This window comes from Somniosus microcephalus, chromosome 7, assembly GCF_052327205.1.
Source record: "Somniosus microcephalus isolate GS21.2 chromosome 7, FLI_Smic_1.0, whole genome shotgun sequence".
Taxonomy (NCBI): Eukaryota; Metazoa; Chordata; class Chondrichthyes; order Squaliformes; family Somniosidae; genus Somniosus; species Somniosus microcephalus.
The window spans coordinates 162,227,296-162,252,982 of record NC_140993.1 but is presented as its reverse complement, the minus strand read 5'-3'; the positions used below and the strand labels follow the sequence as shown (position 1 = coordinate 162,252,982).

General features: G+C 44.6%; 1 protein-coding gene across 3 annotated transcripts in view; it reads right to left on the bottom strand.

Annotated features, from left to right (window-relative positions):
• Positions 1–25,687, bottom strand: part of LOC147114980 (ATP-binding cassette sub-family C member 9-like) — a 332,333-nt gene that overhangs the window by 224,790 nt on the left and 81,856 nt on the right. For all 3 annotated transcript variants that reach the window (XM_085993156.1, XM_085993155.1, XM_085993157.1), the window contains one exon: positions 24,367–24,555. In XM_085993156.1, coding sequence (XP_085849282.1) covers positions 24,367–24,555 — 189 coding nt within the window. The remainder of the gene's footprint in view (positions 1–24,366; positions 24,556–25,687) is intronic.

Sequence of the window (25,687 nt, the reverse complement as noted above, 5' to 3'; positions counted from 1 at the left end):
AATAAATCAGATTACATCTTCAATTAGTAAGAAAAAAGGAAAGAACTTGCATTTATGTAATGCCTTTCACAACCTCAGGATGTCCCAAAGCGTTTTACAGCCAATGTAGAACTTTTGAAGCGTAGTCACTATATTATAATGTAGGAAGCGTGGCAAACAATTTTTGCAAGGCGAGGTCCCATGAATAGCAATGAAACAAATGATAAGATCATTTAAAAAAATGATGGTATTGGTTGGGTGATAAATAACACTGGGAGAACTCCCTCCTCTTCGAATAGCGCCATTGGATCGTTAACGTCCACAGGAGAGGGCTGACTGGGCTTTGGTTTAACATCTCATCCAAAAGACGGTACCACTAACAGTGCAGCACTCCCTCAAGTACTGCACTGAAGTGTCAGCCTAGATTACGTGCTCAAGTCTTTGGAGTGTGGCTTGAACCCATGACCTTCTGACTCGGAGACAAAAGTGCTACCACTGAGCCTAGGTTGATACCTTAAGCAGCTCCACAGAAATGCAGGCAGACACAGGAGCAGGTTAAGCATTTGTTCAGAGAATGGCGTATAGTGCAGGGAAACAGAGAAGAATTTTTTTTTTATTTTTTAAATCAAATAACCACCTGCACAAGTTCATCTTACTAGATCTGCAATTAGACAGTCTTCAACTCATAGCTCTTGATAACTGTACAACTTTTCCAGAAAATATCAAGGGACAAAAAAAAAGCAGAGGCAATTTTATCTCAATTTGTTGAAAACTATTAAATATATAAAGCACTCTCTTCTCCTCCTCCACCACCCCCTCCGCAGAAACAACAAATCTAAAATTGTAAAGATTGAATCATTGGCTTCTCACTCCCAATGTTCTACTCAACACTGGCCTCAACATGAGATTGAACGTGAAACTATTCCATGTGCACAATGTACTCTTAGAATTCAATTGTAAATTAAAGGCATAACTGCAATGTATTAAAAATACTTGCAATTTAAACTTGCTTGTTAAATTCAAAAAATATAATTTAAGATCATAGGATAGTGAACATCATAAAACAGCATAGGAGGCCATTCGGCCCATCAAGTCTGTGCCAGGTAAAGATAAAAAATTACATTCGAAAGTCACAGTTGCAATTAGAAGCAAAGGTTTTGTGCTTCTTTTACCTAAATGTAAATTTTGGGAGGAAGAGTAATTGAAAATCCAATGCAAGCCAGCTACTGCAATCCTATTTATTCTTTACAATGGTCAATTCTGTATGGTCCACAACTGATTAGCAATGCACAAACAATATGCCTGGGGAAAGAGGTAGTGTTACTTTACTCAAAAATGTCAATTCACTGAAACCCTTTTAGGAAGCACAAAATTCTACAGCATACAGTATTTGGCAATCACATTTATCCTGTAATGCTCAGAATCTTGTAACCAAATGCTGTTCAACACAAATAAAGAGCATTGCTGGCATAAGTTGTATACTAAACACAATGGTTCTGAGCCTGAATTCCAAGAATTTCCCTTAAGGGGGCAAAATGACAACAAGTCACAATGCATTAATTCTATGAATCCCAAAAAGTGATTTTTCAAAAAAGCTGAATACACATTGTGAAACTACTGTACAAAGCAGACAATTAGCCATTATAGGGACTACAATACTAAACTTGTTCTGGGCATTTGGCAAGATACTTCCATGTAGATTGAGTTACCAAATAAATCACAAGACAATTTGATACAACTTTTTAGTTTATTAATGTTAGTTTGAAAGTTCTACACAGTTCAATACAGTAGTATTTAAATTTATTGAATGTGGTTTATAGTCTGATTGTAATTTAATCGGAAAAACACTAATCACAATGCTCAGAGCATTAAAAGATAAAATGCTCACATTATTAAATCGTCTGTATTGCTACAAGTATATCAAACATTAAAATCCCACAGACATCAAAAGCATCCATTACATTGTATATTTTCATTTCATATCCCATATCCTTATTTTTAAAAGGCATATTATCAACAAAATATGAATTCTATTTAAATATGCTGTTAGGAACATAGGATAACAATTTCAAAAGAAAAAGAAAATCAACTGGAGCTCCTGCTCGAAATAGCTACACAATGAATGGCATTGCTAGAAAATTTGAGTATGCCAATTAAGAGCAGCCTGAGTTGTGATGTTTATACATGAAGAATGGCCATCTGTTGAAGGTACTACAGAAGCTGCTGGTCCTATCATGACTAACTGCCTTCAGCAGAAGAGGGGAGAAAGTTAGGGGAACAAAGGACATATTTCACTACATTGTGTACAATACTTCAGCACATGAACTGTGATACAAATCCAATACTGTGCAACAGAGGGGTTTAGGTTTCATAATAATCCACAAAAGTGAAGCTCAAATCATTAATAAATTCACCCAAAACCTGAAATTGTCTTACAACTTAGCCACATCACCTATTGGGAGATGGACATTTCGACATTTCGAATCATGTTTCACTGCTGCACATTTAGGGGGAAAAATTGCGTCGCGTCTCCTTTGGGGCGCTAACTTCGCCGGGGCACTACTTTTAACACCCCGAAAAAGATAGCGCCCCGCGCCCAAAATTGGATGGTATTGCCCCCAAGCAGGAGGCGGGGCGCTACTGGAAGTGCTCCCCTTCCCTCTTGGGGTGCTCCAGCCCAATGTTGCAGTACTGCAGGCCTTCCTCCCCTTGTTAAAGAGGAGGGGCCTTGCGTAGAGTGAACAGGGGGCCCTGCTGGGCCACCAGGGAGTGGGGTGCCGGCAAAAGAGCCGCCCGATCACGGCCAGCACCCCACGGGAGGAGGCCAGATGGGGTAGGTGCTGTCAGGCAGCCAGCAAAAAAATGGCCGCCCAGCACCTCCCCTTTAAATATCGCCGCCCTGGCCGCACGTACGCCCCCGACCCGGTCGGATGTAGCGCGACCCAAGTTTGTGGCCGGGGCGCGAGCAGGGCGCTGTGCATGGTGATGACGTCATCGCCGTGGGGCGCTACCAGCTACTGCTGCCGCTAACCACCCGCTGAATTTCGCAGGAGGAGTCAACGGCGCCGCGCCCAGGCGCTAGTTGCTTTGTGCCTCATTAGCGCCCTAACGGGAGGCGCAAAGTAACTGAATTTTGCCCCCTTACTGTTTGGGTCTGGATCTTCCAGAGCCATCCATGTAAACAGCTATTGTGATTGTACATGTTCTCAAAGCGCAACATTATCTGACAGAAAGCAAGAGTGAACCCATCATGAAGAGAGACTTGAGAAAGTAGGGGTTTTTTTTTTCCACAAGAGCCAAGAAGGTTAAGCGTAACCTGGTAGAGGTTTTCAAGATTTTGAAGGGGTTATAAAGCAAATAGTGATAGATTATTTTCACAATAAAGGGTAGTTAGAACATGGCTTTCATTGCTGGAAGATGTTGGCGAAGCGCAGTCCATAAATTATTTTAAAAGGGAATTATATAGTTGCTAGTAAAAGAGGAATATTAAAGCATATAAGGAGTGAGCAGGATTAGGCCAGCTGGCTGATGGAGAAAAACAATGACGCTGACCTGATGGGTTGAAAATAGTAAATATTTGGAATGAATCAAATAATCTAGTTAACAGGAAAACCAATTGAATGTGTTAAAAAAGGCACAAGTGACAGTCAATGCAAAGAAGTCGAATTCAGATCATACCAATCTAGGAGGAGCAAGTGAAATTGAAGAAGGCAGCACAGAAATTACAAAATGAGTTGGACAAAATAAGTATGTGGGCAGAAAAATGGTTCTGTGGTCAAATTTATTTCAGACAAGTGTGAAATACAACACAGAGGAAGGAAAAATAGGCAACACATATACACCATGCATGCTGTTGGAATAGCTTTGGATGAAGTTGGATGAGATCTACAAGTCTTGGTAGACTCTATGCTCAAAGTGTCCAACTAATGCACAGCACCAATCAACAAACCAATACAATGTTGAACCACATAGCTAAGAAAGTAGAAGATAAGTGAGAGAAAGTCATAATCAAACAGAATTCCATGTATGGTCTGACCAGAGCACTGAACAGTATCCAGTTCACCAAGACAAAAGGGAGACATTCTAATGCTAGAGAGCCATCAGGCTGATCCTAGTGTAGAAAGTCTAAGTTATGAGAAAAAACTGGGGAGACTTCAACTTTCAGCCTGAAAAGGAGGCTAATCTTAAAAGGTATATAATATACTTAAGAGTTTGTAAAAGGTAAATCTGGAATGTTTAAACTAAATTACAAGAGTAGGGCAAGACGATACAGGATCAAGCTAATAAAAGGTAAATTTAAGACCGATATCAGTAAGTTCTTGATACAAAAAGACAAAGTGGTTAATACATGGAATTGGGTCTCCAGCTATAGTGGAGGCAAAAACCCTGAAATAATTTAAGAACCAACTGGATATCACAATGGGGGCACTTTAGGATCATTCTGGATGGATAAACTAGGATGGGCTAAGTAGCCTTCTTTATCCTTAATTAGAATCATAGAAGGTTACGGCACAGAAGGAGGCCATTGGGCCCATCGTGTCTGTGCCAGCTAAAAAAGAGCTATCCAGCCTAATCCCACTTTCCAGCTCGTAGTCCGTAGCCTTGTCGGTTACAGCACCTCAAGTCCATAGCCAAGTACTTCTTAAATGTGATGAGGGTTTCTGCCTCTAGCACCCTTTCAGGTAATGAGTTCCAATCCCCACCACCCTCGGAGAGAAAAATCTCATCTCTCGTCTAATCCTTCTACCAATTACTTTAAATCTATGTCCCCTGGTTAGTGACCTCTCTGCTAAGGGAAATAGGTCCTTCCTATCCACTCTATCTAGGCCCCTCATAATTTTATACACCTCAATTAAATCTCCCCTCAGCTTCCTTTGTTCCAAAGAAAACAATCCCAGCTTATCCAATCTTTCCTCATAGCTAAAATTCTCCAGTCCTGGCAACATCCTCGTAAATCTCCTCTGTACCTTCTCTAGTGCAATCACATCTTTCCTGTAATGTGGTGACCGGAACTGTATGCAGTACTCTAGCTGTGGCCTAACTAATGTTTTATACAGTTCTAGCATAACCTCCCTGCTCTTATATTCTATGCCTCAGCTAATAAAGGAAAGCATCTCATATGTCTTCTTAACCACCTTATCTACCTGTCCTGCTACCTTCAGGGATCTGTGGACATGCACTCCAAGGTCCCTCTCTCCTCCTCTACACTTCTCAGTCTCTTCCCATTTATTGTATATTCCCTTGCCTTGTTAGCCCTCCATAAATGCATTATCTCACACTTGACTTCCATTTGCCACTTTTCTGGCCACCTGGCCAGTCCATCGATACCTTCCTGCAGTCTACAGTTTTCTTCCTCACAATCAACCACACGGCCAATTTTTGTATCATCTGCAAATGTCTTAATCATGCCCCTACATTGAAGTCTAAATCATTGATATATACCACAAAAACCAAGGGACCTAGTACTGAGCCCTGTGGAACCCCACTGGAAACAGCCGTCCAATCACAAAAACACCTGTCACCCATTACCCTTTGCTTCCTGCCACTGAGCCAATTTTGGATCCAACTTGCCACTTTCCCTTGGATTACTTTTCTGACTAATCTGCCTTGTGGGACCTCATCAAAAGCCTTGCTAAAATCCATGTAGACTACATCAAACGTATTACCCTCATCGACCCTCCTCGTTACCTCCTCAAAAAATTCAATTGGCCTCTAATTACTCGGTCTAACCCTTTCTCCCATGATAAACAACAGTGCAATGTTAGCAGTCCTCCGGCACCATGTCTGTAGCCAGAGAGGATTGGAAAATGATGGTCAGAGCCTCAGCTATTTCCTCCCTTGTTTCTCTTAACCGCCTCAGATACATTTCATCCATAGCGGGGAAACTTTTGGAAATTATAATCCGGAACAAAGTTAACAGTCACTTGGACAAGTGTGGATTAATAAAGGAAAGCCAGCAAGGATGTATAAAGACAAATCATGTTTAACTAACTTGATCGAGTTTTTTGATGAGGTAACAGAGAGGGTTGATGAGGGCAATGTGGTTGACGTGGTATATATGGACTTCCAAAAGGCATTTGATAAAGTGCAACATAATAGGCTTGCCAGCAAAGTTGAAGCCCGTGGAATAAAAGGGACAGTGGCAGCATGGATACGAAATTGGCTAAGTGACAGGAAAGAGAGAGCAGTGGTGAACGGTTGTTTTTCGGACTGGAGGAAGGCATACAGTGGCGTTCCCCAGGGGTCGGTACTAGGACTACTGCTTTTCTTGATATATATTAATGACTTGACTTGGGAGTACAGGACACAATTTCAAAATTTGCAGATGACACAAAATTTGGAAGTATAGCGAGCAGTGAGGAGGATAGTGATAGACTTCAAGAAGACATAGACAGGCTGGTGGAATGAGTGGACACGTGGCAGATGAAATTTAAACGCAGAAAAGTACGAAGTGATACATTTTGGTAGAAAGAATGAAGAGAGGAAATATAAACTAAAGGGTACAATACTAAAGGGGGTGCATGAACAGAGAGACCTGGGGGTATATGTGCATAAATCGTTGAAGGTGGCAGGGCAGGTTGAGAAAGCAGTTAAAAATGCATACGGGATACTGGGCTTCATAAATAGAGGCATAGAGTACAAAAACAAGGAAGTTATGATGAACCTTTACACAACACTGGTTCGGCCTCAGCTGGAGTAGTGTGTCCAATTCTGGGCACCTCACTTTAGGAAAGATGTGAAGGCCTTAGAGAGGGTGCAGAAAAGATTTACGAGAATGATTCCAGGGATGAGGGACTTCAGTTACGTGGATAGACTGGAGAAGCTGGTTGAGCAGAGAAGGTTGAGAGGAGAGAAATTCGGTATCGCCCCATTTGGGGCGCAATTCTCGGCCGGGCGCAAAGTTTTGCGCCCGGCGCAAATTATCGCCACCTACTGCGAAATTGATCTGTTTCGCCCCTGGAGCTGATTGCAGCGCTAAATCAGGCGCTGCACGACTTTCTTAAGGCACTAAGCCAGAGGAGTGAGGCGCTAACTCAGAGGGTGGGCGCAGCGCAGGTGCTGTCAGTTAGCGATTGCACACAGACACGCTGGCTCTTAAAGGGGAGGGTCGAGCTTGATTTGCAGCCGCACCCTGCGCATCGGAGCCCTGAATCTCAACCTGGACAGACCTGTTGCCAAATCCTGCAGCCAAGGACCATGGAGAGGGCCAGGGAGCGAGCGCAGCATTTCAGTGAGGGGGTTTTGGAGGCTCTGGTTGGCATGGTGGAGCGCAAGCGATCTCTCCTGTACCCGGAGATTGGCAGGAGGCCTCTGCCCAGCGAGTACCGAAAAGCTTGGAGGGAGGTGGCTCACAGAGTGACCCCCAGCAGCATGGTGCCTAGGACCCCTGTGCAATGCAGGAAGTTGTTCAACGACCTCACTCGGGTCGTCAGGGTGAGTGCCTTTTTCAGAAACCTCTTCATCCCTCCATCTCGACCTCGCATAATGGTCAAAGGGTCTTGAAAGCCCCAATGCCCAGCACTCCTCCAAAACCTATGGCCCTTTCAGGAAACTCACACGCACAGCACTTTGCATACAGTAAGGGCTATTCGACCATGGGAGGCATTTCAGCCAAGATCATGGCTGCATCTTTACTCAGACCCCGTCCTTTTTCTTGCAGGGCAAGCTGGCGCATAATAGGAGACAGCAGCAACGGACCGGGGGAGGCCGGCCTCACCTTCAAGCCCTGACCAATCTGGAGCAGCGAGTCCACCGGATTGTGGCAAGCCGGATGCTTGGCCCCGTCGTCACTGGAGACGCCGACCCTGTTCTGGCCAGCAATGGTAAGGTCATCACCTTTTTGACCTTTCTCCTTCCACTTGTTCCTCAACAGCATCCTTTGACACACTCGATCCAAATCAGTACATCGCACTCATGCCTCCCTTGCTGCCACCCTGTCCTCACGCTAAAGCCACTCTTGTACCTCCCTGCTTTCAGATGCTGATTCACCAGGTGAGGAGGCGGGCCCTCAAGCTGCCACTGGGAGTGAATCTGAAGGCGAGGAGGAAGAGGAAGCCGGACCATCAGCGCAACCCTCTGCCGAGGCAGCCCATGGCCATAGTGGGGACACGTCTTCCCTGGAGGGGAGTGGGGGGGGGGGAATGGTCTGATGAGGGTGAAGCTCCAGGACCCAGCGGGCTGCAGCAACACGAGGGGGGTAGGGAAGCTCGGGGTCGTGCTCCCCAGAGGGAGAGTATGGCCTCCAGTCCTGCTACAGTGAGTGCAGAAGAGGTGCGGCTCCTTGCTGAAATGAGCGCCCAGGCGGAGCAAAGGCACACTGAGCTCATGGCTGAAGTGGCAAAGATGCCCGAATCCATTGAGTCACTGACAAGGAGTGTCCAGGACTTTGGTGCAGCACAGGCGTCTGCCACGCAAATGCTAAGTGCTGCAATGCAGTCAGTGGTTGGTCTCATGCAGACGCAGATTGAGGCCACGCGAGCACTAACTGATGTCACCCTCGCTGGATCGGGCAGGTTTCCCCGGGGCCCTCCCCGCGCCGCAGCAGGCCAGCAATCTGTGCTCCCGCAGATTGCTCCGCATGCTGAAGTGCTGCCCCGTGGGAGTGCTAGTGTGTCAGTCGAGCGAGGAGTTGCTGTCCTCTCTCAGGATGACAGCATTCCTGCTGCCAGCACTGTCACTTCTCCACTGCAGTTGCCACCACCTGTAGGACAGACTGCTGCCGCCCATGCAGAGTTGGAGCAGTCAGCAGCCGGGCCCTCCAGGCCCAGAGCTGGTCCAGGCCGTCCCTCAAGGGCATCTGCAGTCTCAGTTTCTGACACTGAGCAGCCTTCCCCCAGCCTTGCTGCAGCCACTGGGGTCCCAGTGCGGCAGAGCTGCAGGGTGGGAAGGGAAGCAGATCACCCTCGAAGGGCAAAAAGTAGAAGGTGTGGAAAAATGTTGTTCATTGTTTTATTGAAGGCTGAGGATCATGGTCATATTTTTGTTACTGTTTTGGACATAGTCTCCAGGTTGTGAGAGCCAGTTATGTGATTGACTGTTTCTTTGTGTGTTTCTTTCTATTACTTTGTCATGCGGGAAGGATACACAGTTTTGTAAATAAAGAAATGTCTTTATTCAAAATGTGCATGTTTGTTCTTTGCACTCATTGTTGCCTTGACCGGCTTAGGGGTTGCGGCATGGTTCCATTCAGGTTCTTTGAATGGCAGAAGCCATTCCCTCAGAGGGGGCCTAGATGCGAATTGCTATAAGCCTTTGACGGACGGCCCTTGCACTTTGTGCCTCCCTCCAGTCTTGGTGCTGTTGCTCCTCCTCCTCCTCTGCTGGTGCGTCAAGGCCCGGTGGCATTGGCTGGGTCCTGAGGATTGCCAAGTTATGCAGCATGCAGCACACAACAACGAAGTGGGAGACTCGCTCAGGCGAGTACTGCAGGGCTCCTCCAGAGAGGTCCAGACAGCGGAACCGTTGCTTGAGCACGCCGATTGTGTGCTCAACGATGTTCCTGGTAGCTTGATGACTCTCGTTGTATCATTCTTCTGCAGGGGTACTGGGCGAATGGAGCGGGGTCATCAGCCAGGTGCACAGAGGATAGCCCTTGTCCCTGAGAAGCCAGCCTCCTGGGTGAAGCGGGGCCTCGAAAAGGTCTGCCACAGAAGTCTGGCGCAGGATGAAGGCATCGTGGCTGCTGCCTGGAAAGTGGGCATTGACAGCGAGTATCAGCTGTCTGTGGTCACAGACCAACTGGACGTTCAAGGAATGGAAGCCCTTTCGGTTGCGGAAATCCTCAGCATTCTCTTGCGGCGCCCGCAAAGCCACATGGGTGCAGTCAATGGCGCCCTGCACCATGGGCTAGCCCGCTATTCTTGCAAAGCCCGCTGCGCACTCTTGCTGCTTGTCCGGGGTCATGGAGAGAGATGTACTCTCGTCTCCTTTTAAAGAAGGTATTTGTGACTTGACGGATGCAGCAATGCACCGCGAACTGGGAGATATTGGCAATGTCCCCAGTAGCAGATTGAAAGGAGCCGGTGGCATAAAAGTTGAGAGCCACTGTTAAACCTACCTAAGCCAAAACTACCTCAGACAGCGTTGACTCAATACAGAAGTCTCTCTTTCTCCCTTTGTCTCTCTGTAAATCTCTCTCTCAGAACGAGTGGTCCAAAAATGGCTGCCATACAGAAGACAGGAAGAGCCCCCTTTAAATAGCACCCCCCCAGCCCCACAGCGACTGGGAAGCGTTCCAGTCAACCTGTCGTTGGTAGCGACAGGCGGAAAGGAGGGGGGTGCCACTGAATTTCCGGTCCGGGGCACCCCAAGGGCGTTGCAGTCTGGAATGACGTCAAGATCTGCGTGCACAGGAGAGCGGGCGGTATGGTTTAGCGCCACCGCTAAATGTCTGCTCAATTTCGCGAGAGGCGCAAGTATCGCCACGCCCGGGCGTTAGTTGGTTAGCGCCCCACTTATCGCCCTCTTAAGTCGCTAACAGGTGGCGCTCACAACTGAATTTCTCCCCCGAGGGATCTAGACAGAGTAGATAGAAATTATTCCCATTGGCGGGAGGGTCGAGAACCTGAGGACACAGATTTCAGTTGATTGGCAAAAGAACCAAAGGCGACATGAGGAAAAACTTTTTTACGCAGCGAGTGGGTAGGATCTGGAATGCACTGCCTGAAAGGATGGTGGAGGCAGACTCAACCGTGGCTTTCAAAAGGGAATTGATAAGTACCTGAAGGAAAAAATTTTGCAGGGCTGCGGTGAAAGGGTGGGACTAGCTGAAGTGCTCTTGCAGAGAGCTGGCACGGGCTCGACGGGCCGAATGGCCTCCTTCTGTGCTGTAATGATGATCTATTTCTTGGTCATCCTTTACCGAATTCTAAAATCCTCCCAATCCTCAGGCTTACTACTCTTTTTGGCAACATTATAAGCCTCTTCCTTTAATCTAATACTATCTTTAACTTCTCGTTACCCACAGTTGGGCCAATTTTCCCGTATTCTTTCGCTGTAGCCATGTTTCTTTCTCTGTAGGAACAGGAGTAGGCCATTCAGCCCAATCAAGCCTGTTCTGCTTCAATTGGATCATGGCTAATCTGTATCTTAACTCCATCTACCTGCCTTGGTACTATAACCCTTCATAGCCTTACCCACCCACCCCCACAAGGCTAAGATGGGGTCTAACCAGAGCTCTGAACAGCTGTAGCATAACTTCTAAATTTTTGTATTCCAGATAAAGGCCAACATTCCATTAGCGTTTTTAATTATTTTGTGTACCGGTCTACTAGCTTTTAGTGATCTCTGTACTTATATCCCTAAATGTTTCTGCTCATCCATAGTTCCTAGCTTCTCGCCATTTAGAAAACACAAAGTGGATGACTTCACACTTTCCCACATTAAACTCTATCTGCCACAGTTTTGCCCACTATCCTAATCTTTCTGCTCCTATCTGCACTCTTTACTGTGCCACCTAACTTAGTGTCAGCAAACTTAGATATACAACTCTCTATTCCTTCATCCCAGTCATTTATAAATAGTGAAAAGCGGAGGCCCCTGTACAGATCCCTGGGGAACAACACTAGTCACATCCTGCCAATTTGAGTGCATACCCATTATCCCTACTGTCTTTCCCCTACCTCCTAACCAATTTGCTATCCAAGCAGGCAATTGGTTGCCTCCAATTACATGCACTCTCCATATTGGCAACTCCAATACAATACCATTACCACAATTTATATTTAAGATTAACTTTTCAAAATAGTGGGCTGGATTTGGCAGGTCAGTTTGAATCCATAAGCCTCATGCCACATGGTCTTGACACTCTCCCTAGGCTCAACGGAACTCACACCACCTCTGCTATGGGCCTTCCAAAGGCCAGAAACATTCCCCGGAATAGGTGATTGATCTTGAAATTCACAAAAAATTTGCTGTCAGCTATTCAGCTCTTCCCAGATCACTCTATGTGCCATACAGCAGCATGGAACCGTTCCAACTGTCCTGCTGGCAGTCGGAGCAAATGCCTCAATTGTGCCTGCACCAGTGAGGGACTCCCATCCAGACTATTTAAATAACCCTAACACCACACTTGGGGATGGAGTGCACATCCTCCACTGTTGGGAGTCCAGCTCCTCAGCAGTGGAGCAGGATCCCCAAACTTCAGGGCATGTGTGTTTAAAAGAGAAGCTGGAAGATTAAAAGGGGAATTTTTTTTAATGTAAAACTCTCCTCATTTGTAGAACTAGCAGCTGTAATAGGTCCTCACATAGCATAAATCACTTCAAAAGCACTTTAGTCCCAAGTTTCAAGCCATTTAAGGAAGTTGCAACATGAAAAGGTTCATACCACAGTAAAATTTAAATAAACCTTTAATTCTTTTTAAGCGAGTGATAAGTTAAACGTACAGTTACTAAGAAAAACTTTGACAACGCATAAAATAGTTACAGTCCTGTTGTCGAGGATTAATAAATCAAGGTTAGGTATGGCGCTTTCATAAACTAAGTTTACATTATGAATTTGGAACGTTTATGAAATACATTTTTTTCTCAGAAATTATTGCTTCTTTCATTTACATGTTGGAGTTCATCCCTTAATGTAGGCAACTTTCCATCTGGAAGGATTATTTTATGAAAGCATTCCAAAGGTTGAGTGTAGGTGAACCCATGAGAGGCCGGAGAAGGAGATTGTGTTTTTGTTCCCTTTTGTGTTTCACATTTCTTTGTTTGTTTTTTTCAAAAATACTAGCATTCTGATTGAGAGATAAAGCTATCTTTTCTAATATTCAGTTAAACAGATTACTGGACTAATGCTTAAAGATTCACCATGAATATACTACTCTAATTCTCAGAATTCAACAAGCACTGTAAAATGTGAAAGGTACCAAATAACTATCAATAGCAATCTCTAACATTAAATAGTTTCATTCTATTGATCATCGATCAAACTAATAAATTAAACATTTTTTCTGAAAAACTTTCAATTGTTGAGCAGTATCCCCAGCCAAATGCTAAACCTATTAATCTCAAATGACAGGAATTATAAATTTAAAAGCACACACTCAACTCTGCTATTCAAATGCCAAGTCTGATATTTTGAAAAGGTTTTGAAACAATGTACAATGATTAACAGAGCAAGTAAAAGATATATCCCACATGCTGAACAAGCCAGTCCACTTATGTATGCGGTGTATGTATTACAGAGCCGCTCTTAGGTGTCAGAATCAGCATCGTTTTTTACTCTATTCAGGATGACAATGCTAAAGTCCGAAGAAACTGGAAGACTCAATACCAGCAAGGGAATAGAGAAATTATTTTGTCATCTTTTAGTTGCTTCTGCCATTTGTTTATGTAGTCTAAAGCCATCAACCTATCCACTTGCATGTGCACACTGGCTGCTGCTCCAGACTCGCCCTCTTTTATCCCTCTGCTGGCCATATCCCAGCCCACTCGGCTTCTGTCCTGTCCCCTCAAGCCTCTGTTACTCCCTTTTCATTCGCCATCCCACTCAATCACCTTTTTTGCTAGCATTCCAGGCGCAAATCCCTCCTGCATATGCTGCAACTTCTCTCCATTCCACCATAGGCATCCTCTGCCAAGGCCAACACCGCGCCTATTGCTGCTATTCTATATTATTCTGCTAGCGTGGCAGATATGGTGCCCAGTTTGTTCTTTGGGGTTAATCTCGGACCTTCACCCTATTCCCTCCCACCCCTCCCCTCACCAACTTCCCCAGCAAGTCTCCAACCACCAGCACTTGTGTCGCCCTCAAGAATGTTTGTTCCCTTGTCAACATGGCCCTCTCCATCCATGGCCTCACTTTGGATGAGTTTATTGATATCCTGAGACTGGCTGAAACTGGGTCAATGATGGTGACTCCTTCTCCGACCAAAGCCTCCCAGCCAGGTTAAACAATCCATACCACTTTCGGAATTGCCCTAACAACTGTGTTGGCTGCGTGGCTCACATTACCAAGTCCCCTCTTAGAATCTGGCACCTTTTTCCTCATTGAAACACCTAACTGCCCCCTTCAAAATCCTGGTCATCTAAAAACCCCCTCCCACTCAAATCCTCAAAGTGATTTCTGTTCCAACATCTCTTCCCTTAGCCTTTGCACCAAGTGATTCCTCATCATTGATGACTTCAACCTCCATTTAAATTCTCCTTGCCGCCTCTTTTAATTCTCCTGCGTTATATAAATCCCCCAACCTACAGCCATCCCTTTGACTTCACCATCACGAGACTTTGCTACCCGAGGTCTCAATTATTAACAAAGCCATCTCCAATCACTTACTGAGCTCCCTTATCATTCATAATCCTCTACCTACCTCCAACACCACTACTCTTACTACCCCCACCATCCCCCGCCAACTCACTAGTTCTGACATTGACACACTCATCACTCTCCTCTGGCCCTGCATCTGCTACAACACTATTGTCTGTTAACTTGCTCAGCTGCTCACGTGTTTCTGCCTTTGACACCATCATTCAGGATCTTGCATTCCAATGTTACCTTGATATATTTCACAGCTCCACATTCTGAAGCCCGAAACCTGCAAACTCAAGTGCACCTCATGTATAACTGGCCTCGGCATTACTACACATATTTAATAATTCGTTAGAAAAAGGTGTAGTGCCAGAGGACTGGCGGATAGCTAACGTAATACCTATATTTAAGAAGAGGCGTAGAACATGTCCAGGGAATTATAGACCAGTCAGCTTAACATCGGTGGTAGGAAAAATAATGGAATCCGTACTAAAGGAGAGAATAGAAGAACATCTAGAAAGTATAATAATGAATGGATTTCAAAAGGGAAAATCTTGCTTCACCAACCTCATTGAATTTTTTGAAGAGGTAACAGAGAGAGTAGACAATGGTAATGCAGTAGATGTAATTTATCTAGATTTTCAAAAGGCCTTCGATAAGGTACCCCATAATAGACTGATGAATAAGGTCAGAAAATGCAGAGTCAAGTAGCAGAATGGATTGCTAGCTGGCTTCAAGACAGAAAGCAGAGAGTGGGAGTAAAGGGTAGTTAATCACAGTGCAGAAGGTGGGTAATGGTGTTCCACAAGGATCAGTGCTGGGACCACTGCGGTTCACAATTTACATTAACGATTTAGACTTTGGAATCAAAAACACAATTTCTAAATTTGCGGATGATACCAAATTGGGGGTGATAGCCAATACGGAGGAGGATTGCAACAAATTGCAGGAGGACATTAATAAACTTGCAGAATCGGCAAATAATTGGCAAATGAAGTTCAACACAGACAAATGTGAGGTATTACATTTTGGTAGGAAGAATAGGGAGGTCACATCACTTGGAGGGTGCGAGTCTAGGTGGGGTAGAGGAACAAAGGGATCTCGGAGTACAAATACACAAATCACTAAAAGTTGCACCTTAGGTTAGCAAGGCTATTAATAATGCAAACCAAGTACTAGGGTTTATTTCTAGAGGGATTTAATTGAAAAGTAGGGAAGTTATGCTAAACCTGTATCGAAACTTGGTTATACCACACTTGGAAGTATTGCGTGCAGTTCTGGTCACCATATTATAAAGAGGATATAGAGGCACTGGGGAGGGAAAAGAGAAGATTTACAAGGATGATACCAGAAATGCGAGGGTATACATATGATAAAGGATGAACAGGCTGGGTCTCTTATCTCTTGAAAAAAGGTTGAGGGGCGATCTAATTGAGGTCTTTAAAATTATGAAAGGTTTTGATACAGAGGAAATGTTTCCATTTGTGGGGAAGAGCATAACTAGAGGCCATCAATAGAAACATATAAATATAGAAGATAGGAGCAGGAGTGGGCCATTCGGCCCCTCGAGCCTCCTCCGCCATTCAATGCGATCATGGCTGATCATCCAAATTCAGTACCCGGTCCCTGCTTTCTCCCCATACCCCTTGATCCCTTTAGCCTTGAGAAATATATCCAACTCCTTCTTCAATATATTTAATGAATTGTCCTCCACTGCCTTCTGTGGTAGAGAATTCCACAGGTTCACCACTCTCTGGGTGAAGAAATTCCTCCTAAATTCTGTCCGAAATGGCCTACCCCTTACCCTTAGACTGTGACCCCTGGTTCTGGACTCCCCGACCATCGGGAACATTCTTCCTCCATCTAGTCTGTCCAGTCCTGTCAGAATTTTATAAGTTTCAATGAGATCCCCTCTCATTCTTCTAAACTCCAGCGAGTACAAGCCCAATCGATCCAATCTCTCCTCATAAGTCATTCCTGCCATCCCAGGTATCAGCCTGGTGAATCTTCGCTGAACTCCTTCCATGGCAAGAACATCCTTCCTCAGATAAGGCGACCAAAACTGCACACAATATTCAAGATGTGGTCTCACCAAGGCCCTGTACAACTGCAGCAAGACATCCTTGTTCCTGTACTCAAACCCTCTCGCTACGAAGGCCAACATACCATTTGCCTTCTTAACCGCCTGCTGCACCTGCATGCTTACCTTCAGTGACTGGTGCACAAGGTCACCCAGGTCTCGTTGCACTTCCCCTTCTCCCAATCTATTGCCATTCAGATAATAATCTGCCTTCCTGTTTTTGCTACCAAAGTGGATAACCTCACATTTATCCACGTTATATTGCATCTGCCATGCTTCCGCCCAATCACCCAACCTGTCCAAATCATCTTGGAGTTTCTCGGCATCCACCTCACAGCACACACGCCCACCCAGCTTTGTGTCATCTGCAAATTTGGAGATATTACATCTAGTTCCCTTATCTAGGTCATTAATATATATTGTGAATAGCTGGGGACCAAGGACCGATCCCTGCGGTATCTCACTAGTCACTGCCTGCCACTCAGAAAAAGACCCGTTTATTCCAACTCTTTGCTTTCTGTCTGCCAACCAGTTCTCTATCCAAGTCAGTACATTACAACCAATCCCATGTGCCTTAACTTTACACGCTAATCTCTTATGCGGGACCTTATCGAAAGCTTTCTGAAAGTCCAAATACACCACATCCACTGGGGTAACATTAGCTACCCTCCAATCCATGGGTACTGTTCCAGATTCCATCGAATGTTGGAAGATGATCAGCAATGCATCTACTATTTCTCGGGCCACTTCCTTAAGTACCCTTGGATGTAGATTATCAGGTCCTGGGGATTTATCGGCCTTCAATCCCATCAATTTCCTTAACACCATTTCCCTACAAATACTGATTTCTTTCGTTTCCTTCCTTTCATCAGACCCTATGTTCCCCGACATCTCTGGGAGGTTATTTGTGTCTTCCTTTGTGAAGACAGAACCAAAATATATATTTAATTGGTCGGCCATTTCTTTGTTCCCCATTATAAATTCCCCTGATTCTGACTGCAAGGGACCTAGGCTTGACTTCACCAATCTTTTTCTCTTCACAAGCTTACTCTCATATTCTATTTTCCCCTTCTTAATTAATCCCTTTGCCCTCCTTTGTTGAATCCTAAACTGCTCCCAATCCTCAGGTTTACTGCTTTTTCTGGCCAATTTATATGTCCTCTCCTTGAATCTTATGCTATCCCTAATTTCCCTCGTTAGCCACGGTTGAGTCACCTTTTTTGTTTTATTTTTATGCCAAACAGGGATGAACAAATTCTGTAGTTCATCCATGCGGTCTTTGAATGTTTGCCATTGCCTATCCACCGTCAGCCCTTTGAGTGACATTCCCCAATCAATCCTACCCAACTCGCGCCTCAAACCATCGTAGTTTCCTTTATTTAAATTCAGGACCCTAGTCTCTGAGTCAACTACTTCATTCTCCATCTTAATGAAGAATTCTATCATATTATGATCGCTCCGACCCAAGGGGCCTCGTACAACAAGATTGTTAATTAATCCTTTCTCGTTACATAATACCCAGTCTAAGATGGCCTGATCTCTGGTTGGTTCCTCGACATATTGGTCCAGGAAACCATCCCGTAAACACTCCAGGAATTCCTCCTCCACAATATTGTTACTAATTTGGTTAGCCCAATTTATATGTAGATTAAAGTCACTGATGCTGACTGCTGTGCCGTTCTTGCACATTTCTCTATTTTCCCTTTTAATGCCATCCCCAACCTCCGCATTACTGTTTGGAGGTCTACGTACCACTCCCACTAACATTTTCTGCCCCTTGGTATTTCTCAGTTCTACCCATACAGATTCCACATCATCAGAGCTAATATCCTTCCTTACAATTGTGTTAATCCCTTCTTTAACCAGCAATGCTACCCCACCTCCCTTTCCTTTTTGCCTATCTTTCCTGAATATTGAATACCCCTGGATGTTGAGTTCCCAGCCTTGGCCACCCTGGAGCCATGTTTCCGTAATCCCAACCAAATCATAATCGTTTACCTCTATTTGCGCAGCTAATTCATCTACCTTATTACGAATGCTCCTTGCATTAAGACACAAAGCCTTCAGGCTTGATTATATAACGCTCTTAGACCTATTAGAATTATTATTTACTGTGGCCATGTTTGATTTAAACTGTTGATTTCTCTGACTGCCACTTTTGTTTTTCTCCTTCCTATCTTTTTCTTTTATCCTTGTTTCCCTTTCCTCTGTCCCCCTGCTCAGGTTCCCAACCCCCTGCCATTTTAGTTTAAACCCTCCCCCAGAGCACTAGCAAACACTCCCCCCTAGGACATCGGTCCCAGCCCTGCCCAGGTGCAAACCGTCCGGTTTGAACTGGTCCCACCTCCCCCAGAACCGGTTCCAATGTCCCAGGAATCTGAATCCATCCCCCTCACACCATTCCACTAGCCACGTATTCATCTGAAATATCCGTCTATTTCTACTCTGACTAGCACGTGGCACTGGTAGCAATCCTGAGATTACTACCTTTGAGGTCCAATTTTTTAATTTACCTCCTAACTCCCTATATTCAGCTTTTAGGACCTCATCCCATTTTTTACCTATATCGTTGGTACCTATATGCACCACGACAACTGGCTATTCACCCTCCCCTTCCAAAATGTTCTGCAGCCGCTCCGAGACATCCTTGACCCTTGCACCAGGGAGGCAACACACCATCCTGCAGTCTCGTTTGCGGCCGCAGAAATGCCTATCTATTCCCCTTACAATAGAATCCTCTATTACTATAGCTCTACCCCTCTTTTTCCTTCCGTCCTGTGCAGCAGAACCACCCCTGGTGCCAGGAAGTTGGCTGCTGCTGCCTTCCTCTGATAAGCCACCACCCCCAACAGTACTCAAAGTGGTGTATCTGTTGGAGAGGGTGATGGCCACAGGGGACCCCTGCACTACCTGCCTGCACCTAGTACTCTGCCTGTTGGTCACCCGTTCCCTTTCTGCCTGTTCAACCTTTGCCTGCGGTGTGACCAACTGATTAAACGTGCTATTCACTACGTCCTCAGCCTCGTGAATGGTCCAGTATTAATCCAATCGCAGCTCCAGTGCCGCAATGCGGTCTGCCAGTAGCTGCAGCTGGATACACTTCCTGCACACATGGTCGTCAGGGACACAGGAAGTGTCCCTGAGTTCCCACATAGCGCAGGAGGAGCATACCATGGCACCGGGCTGTCCTGCCATGAATTACCCTTTAGTTAATTGCAATTAAATTAAATCAAATCAATCCCACCAATTACACTACAGTTAAATGATATATTTAAGGGTCCTGGTTTTACAAACAGTCCCCGCTACACCACAGACAGCTTAGAAACTATAAACCACAGAGTTAAAGTTTAAAAAGAGAGAAATACTCACCAACCAATTACTTACCTGCTTTCTGGTGACGTCACACTTCGATTATTTTTTACTTCTCTCCCTCTCTGTGAGATTGGAGATTAGTAAACCTATGGTCTCTTGGAGCCTTTTATAGCCTCGCTGCCGCCGCTGAGTTTCCCGCCAACGCTGTGAGGCCTACCTGGTCTCTGGGGGCCTTTTATAGCCCCACTGCCGCCATTGAGAATCCCGCCAACACGGAGGCCTACCTGGTCTCTTGGAGCCTTTTATAGCCCTATATAAGATCGTCACCAAGAAATCCAATAGGGAATTCAGAAGAAACTTCTTTACCCAAGGAGTGGTGAGAATGTGGAACTCGCTACCACAGGGAGTGGTTGAAGCGAATAGTATAGATGCATTTAAGGGGAGGCTGGGCAAACATATGAGGGAGAAGGGAACAGAGGGTTATGCTGATAGATTTAGATGAGGAAAGACAGGAGGAGGCTCGAGTGGAGTATAAACACCGGCATGGGCTGGCTGGACCGAATGACCTGTTTCTTTGCCGTATATCCTATGTAATCCTAGGCAAGATCTCACGTCTCCCTCGCCATGGCCAAATACCCTTACTACAGGATCAACCAAGAGGTCAAGGACATTCCCAGGATTTTGATCAAGCAATAATGGCCCAGATATTCCGATCCCTACGGGTGGGTACGCGCTGTGTACCCACCCATAGGGACATCGGAAATACCGGTCTCAGGCATGCGCTGAAAACCGGCATTTCATATCTGTCAAGAATGGTCTTGACAGATCCTCCGGCTGCATTGGAGAAGGGCCTCTGCAGGCGAATAGTTCCACTTTTTGGAGACCCTCCGCCCACAGAAAACCATTAGAATTCTTATGCCTGGTAAAAGCAGGTGTAAGGCCTGCTTTTACCAGGATAAGAGTTGAAAAAAAGTTTAAAAAAAAAAAAAATTCCACCGATTTATCATTTAAAAACTTTAAAAAAAGGTAAATTTATTTTTAGCCCCATAAAAAAACTTTATTTTTTCAAAAAATTATTTTGTTTAAAATACTTAATTTATTGTAATTTCAAGTCATTTTAAAAATGTGAATTTTTAAAAATTTATTTAAAGTTTTACTATGTTTTTGGGGTGATCTCCATTCATATACAGTATTTGACAGGTCTGTGTGTCAAATGTATGAAGGGAGATTCCCTTCTTTGATTGGCTCCCCGTGTCCCACATGATCCCAGGGACGCTGCGAACCGCATGCGCCTCTGGGATACGTGGGCCCTGCATACTTCAAGTTTGAAGTGGCCCAGGAGCGGAAGGGTGGCCTGCGATTGGAAAATACGGGCCACTGATGTTGTGTGACTTGGAAGAGAACTTGGAGTTAATGGTATCAATTTGCTGCTTTTGTCCTTCTAGATGGTTAAGATCACAGAGAAGGGAGATGCTGTTGAAGTGAGTCTGGTGAGTTGCTGCACTGCAGCCCGTAGATCGCACACATCGTGGATATTGAGTCTAATGACAGCGGCACCGATCAAGCAGAATGCTTTGCCCTGGATAGTAGAGCTTCTTGAGTGTTGTTGTGGCTGTACCCATCACCATAAGTGGTGATTATCTCATCACACTCCAGATTTAAGCCTTAAACATGGTAGAGACTTGGAGGGGTCAGGAGGTGAAAATGGCTCAGGTCCCAGCCTCTGCCCTGCACTTTTAACCATAGATATGGCTGGTCCATTTAAGCTTCTAGTCAATGGTGATCCTCAAGATAGTCATGATTGGGAAATCAGTGATGGTGAATCCCTGTGAAGGTCCGGAAGAGGTAATTGGCCTTTTTCTTGTTGGAGATGGTTAAAGGTTGGTGACCTTTCTGTATTGTTGTCACCTTCAGTTTTCCATTTAAACTACTCTACCATCTTATTCCTTGCTCTACAGTACTGCCCCCTACAGGCCACCATCTTGTGTTACTTAGAAGCATCCAAGACTGGGACCAGCTCACCTACCCTGCCCTCTCAGCCACACAGAAATATGGTGTGGAATAAAGCACAGAAAGGCAGATGTTACAGGGAAGAAAAGGCAGAACGTATACATACTCATCATCAGAGATAACATGCCCATTCTCCATACCATCATAGCCTTATATTTGATTTACTTCAAAATTCAATGCTATCACAAGGCACCTGGCAAAACTATTACAGAAAGCAGTACATTAAACTTGTGGCAGCTTTAAAATGAGTGAAATACAGAGGTTTTTAAAACCATTCATAAAGATGGCATTAAATAGCTCAGATAGTTTCAACTTGTATCAAGGGAAAGCACAGGCACAGAAATATTTGAAATTCTCTTGGTCCTTTAGGAAACAGCTGCCGCCACCGCTACCACCACCACCAACTTGTATTTATATAGTGCCTTTAACATAGTAAAACGCCCCAAGGTGCTTCACAGGAACATTATAAAACAAAACACCAAGCCACGAAATATGAGGAAAGCTGAGCTAAAGCTTGATCAAAGAGGTAAGTTTTAAGCAGGGTAGAGAGACAGAGGGGTTATGGGAGGGAATTCCAGGGCTCAAGGCCTAGGCAGCTGAAGAAATGGCCGCCAATGGTAGAGCGATTAAAATGGGGGATACGCAAGAGGCCAGAATTGGAGGAGCGCAGGCATCTCGGAGGGTTGTGGGGCTGGAGGAGGTTACAGAGATAGGGAAGACGAGGCCATGGAGACTTTTGAAAATGAGGATGAGAATTTTAGAATCAAGGCGTTGCTTAACCGGGAGCCAATGCAGGTCAGTGAGCACAGGGGTGATGGGTGAACGGGACTCAGTGCGAGTTAGGATACAGGCAGCAGAGTTTTGGATCAGTTCAAGTCTGTGTCGGTGGAAGATGGGAGGCTGGCCAGGAGAGAAATAGAATAGTCAAGTCTAGAAATAACAAAGGCATGAATGAGGTTTTCAGCAGATGATGAGCTGAGGCAGGGCCGGACTTGGGCGATGTTACGGAGCTGGAAGTAGGCGGTCTTGGTGATCGAGCAGATATGTGGTTGGAAGTTCATCTCGGGGTCAAATACAACACCAAGGTAGCAAACAGTCTAGTTCAACTTCAGACAGTTACCAGGAAGATGGATGGAGTCAGTGGCTAGGGAAAGGAATTTGTGCAGGGACCGAAGACAATGGCTTCGGTCTTCCCAATGTTTAGTTGGAGGAAATTTCTGCTCATCTGGTCAGACAAGCAGTGTGACAAATCAGAGACAGTGGAGGGGTCAAGAGAGGGGGTGGTGAGGTAGAGGTGGGTGTTGTCAGCATATATATGGAACCCGACATTGTGTTTTCAGATGATGACGTCAAGGGGCTGCATGTAGATGAGAAATAGGAGGGGGCTAAGGATAGATCCTTGGGGGACTCCAGAAGAACGGCAGGAGCGGGAAGAGAAGCCATTGCAGGTGATTCTCTGGCTACGACTGGATAGATAAGAATGGAACCAGGTGAGGGCAGTCCCACCCAGCTGGACAACATAGGAGAGGCTTAGGAGGAGGATGGTGTGGTCATCCATGTCAAAGGCTGCAGACAGTTCGAGAAGGATGAGGAGGGATAGATCACAGTCACATAGGATGTCATTTGTGACTTTGATAAGGGCAGTTTCAGTACTGTGGCAAGACAGAAACCTGATTGGAGGGATTCAAACAGGGAACCTAAGTTCCACTCAGTGTCTCCAATTGCCAGTGAGAATTAGAGATGCTTGTGTTTACTATTCTGGAAAGCTCAACCTGAAATGTCAATTTACCTACATTCAAACTGACACGATACTCTTCAGCCAAACAGCTGCTCAATTCCAATTGAATTGAAGACAATGTTCATGACTAAATGTTCCAGGTGGGGTGATTTAAGCTAATATCAGAACAAAATAGTGATGGTTCAATAATAAAGTATGAAAGCAAATAGTATTCTTTTAACATAAAAGGGAAAGTGAACGGTGTTCGCCAAAATAATGGTTAATTCATGTAACTTGTTTTTCAAAAATCAGATTTTTGGTGCTTCATATTTGATAGGAATGTAGAGTTGTACCCAACCAACAACAATACAACAACTTGCATTTAGATAGCACCTTTAACGTAGTAAAACATCCCAAGGCGCTTCATAGGAGTGTTAACAAACAAAATTTGACACCGAGTCACATAAGGAGATATTAGGGTAAATGAAAAAAAGCTTGGTCAAGACGTAGGTTTTAAGGAGCATCTTAAAGGAGGAGAGAGAGGTACAGAGGTGGAGAGGTTTAGGGAGGGAATTCCGGAGCTTAGGGCCCAGGCAGCTGAAGGCACTTTGGTGGAGCCATTAAAATCAGTGATGCTCAAGAGGCCAGAACTTGAGGAGCGCAGCTGTCTCAGAGGATTTTAGGGCTGGAGTAGATTACTGAGATAGGGAGGGGCAAGGTCATGGAGGGATTTGAAAACATGTCTGAGAATTTTAAAATTAAGATGTTGCTTAACCGGAAGCCAATGTAGGTCAGCGAGCACAGGGGTGCTGCGTGAACGGGACTTGGTGCGAGTTAGGACATGGGCAGCAGAGTTTTGGATGACTTCAAGTTTACAGAGGGTAGAACGTGGGAGGTTAGCTAGGAGTGCATTGGAATAGTCAAGTCTAGAGGTAACAAAGGCATGGATGAGAGTTTCAGCAGATGTGCTGAGGCAGGGGCAGTCAAGCAATGTTACAGAGATCTCTAATATATCAGCCATTACCTTTATGCTCTGCAGCATTTCATTGGATTTCTTAATTCTCTCATCTGAACACTCCATAGTTCTTTTTTGAATAGAAGCAAATCTTTTCGAGATGAAGTACTGAAGGGGGGCGAGCAGAATGATGATAGATATTCCTATCAAAGCGCTATACCCCAATTGCATATAGAGTAATATCACTGCCAGTATAATCTGAAATCAAGATACAAGTAGAAGAAAAGGGGTTATTGTGCATATCGGATGAATGCATCAAATAAACTGTTTCACACTATTGTAATGAAGGACTGAAACAAGCAAACTCGTCAAATGGGTGATAAAAATTGTTGTCAAAATGAGTGATAAAAGTTGCCATCAGTTTATCATGCTAGTTTTATTGGTTACTGTGGAATTTAAATGTTTTGACTTTATGTGCAGCTGCTGTACTTCAGGTGATCTTACACCTTTAGAAGAAGCACTTACTTCATGTACAAACCTGTTACTTTCTAACTTTCTAACTTTCTAATTTTCTCCAACATTCCTGTCACAAGATTTACTATTTTCAAACTCCCGGTGACCAGTTCTGTAAACTTTTACTCATCCAGGACAGTTTCTACCCATTCTAGAATAGGTAGATTAAAAAATGTATAGAATGCAACCTACACACATGGCCATTTACACTAGTTTAGCAAGATATATATATTTTTTTTAAATAGAGAATTTCTCAAATCATCCCCCCCCCCAACCCCCCTCCGCCCCCAGTTATTGTTTTACTTACCCGCGCTTCTTTTTCAACGAATAAGACGCGTGGACCTGGACTATGATCATTACTTTATACCTTTTTATTCAGATTCAAATGCAGAAAATGTTTCCATTGTTGCAAATAGGTGTTAATTATTTTTATTTTTTTTAGATCAGAGGGTACATGGTGCTCCATTTTCAGATAGCAGTTGCTCATTTCAATTTCCTTGGCAAATTTCAACAAAATGATTTTGAAAAGACACTTAAGTAAAGTGTTATTGACTGGCTCACTAGCTCATACACAGTGAATTTAATGGTCCGGAATTTGTGGTCCTGATGATGGTGAACTGGCAGCATTCGTTGTCATTTTGCCATTGAAACTGACCGCAACTTCAAGATTTAGTGCATGCGCAGTCTAATGTGGAAATTCTGAAGATAGTCTGTCATTCACTGCTCCTCCACACTCTCTCTTGCCCCCCCGCCCCCCAAAACTGATGAAAACTTCAACTCTTCCGCAGTAATTACGCTGTTAAATACCCCATTAAAAGTTAGACCCTTTTGGATTAGGTGTTACTGGGGTATTAACAGTGTATTGACTGCTAAACAA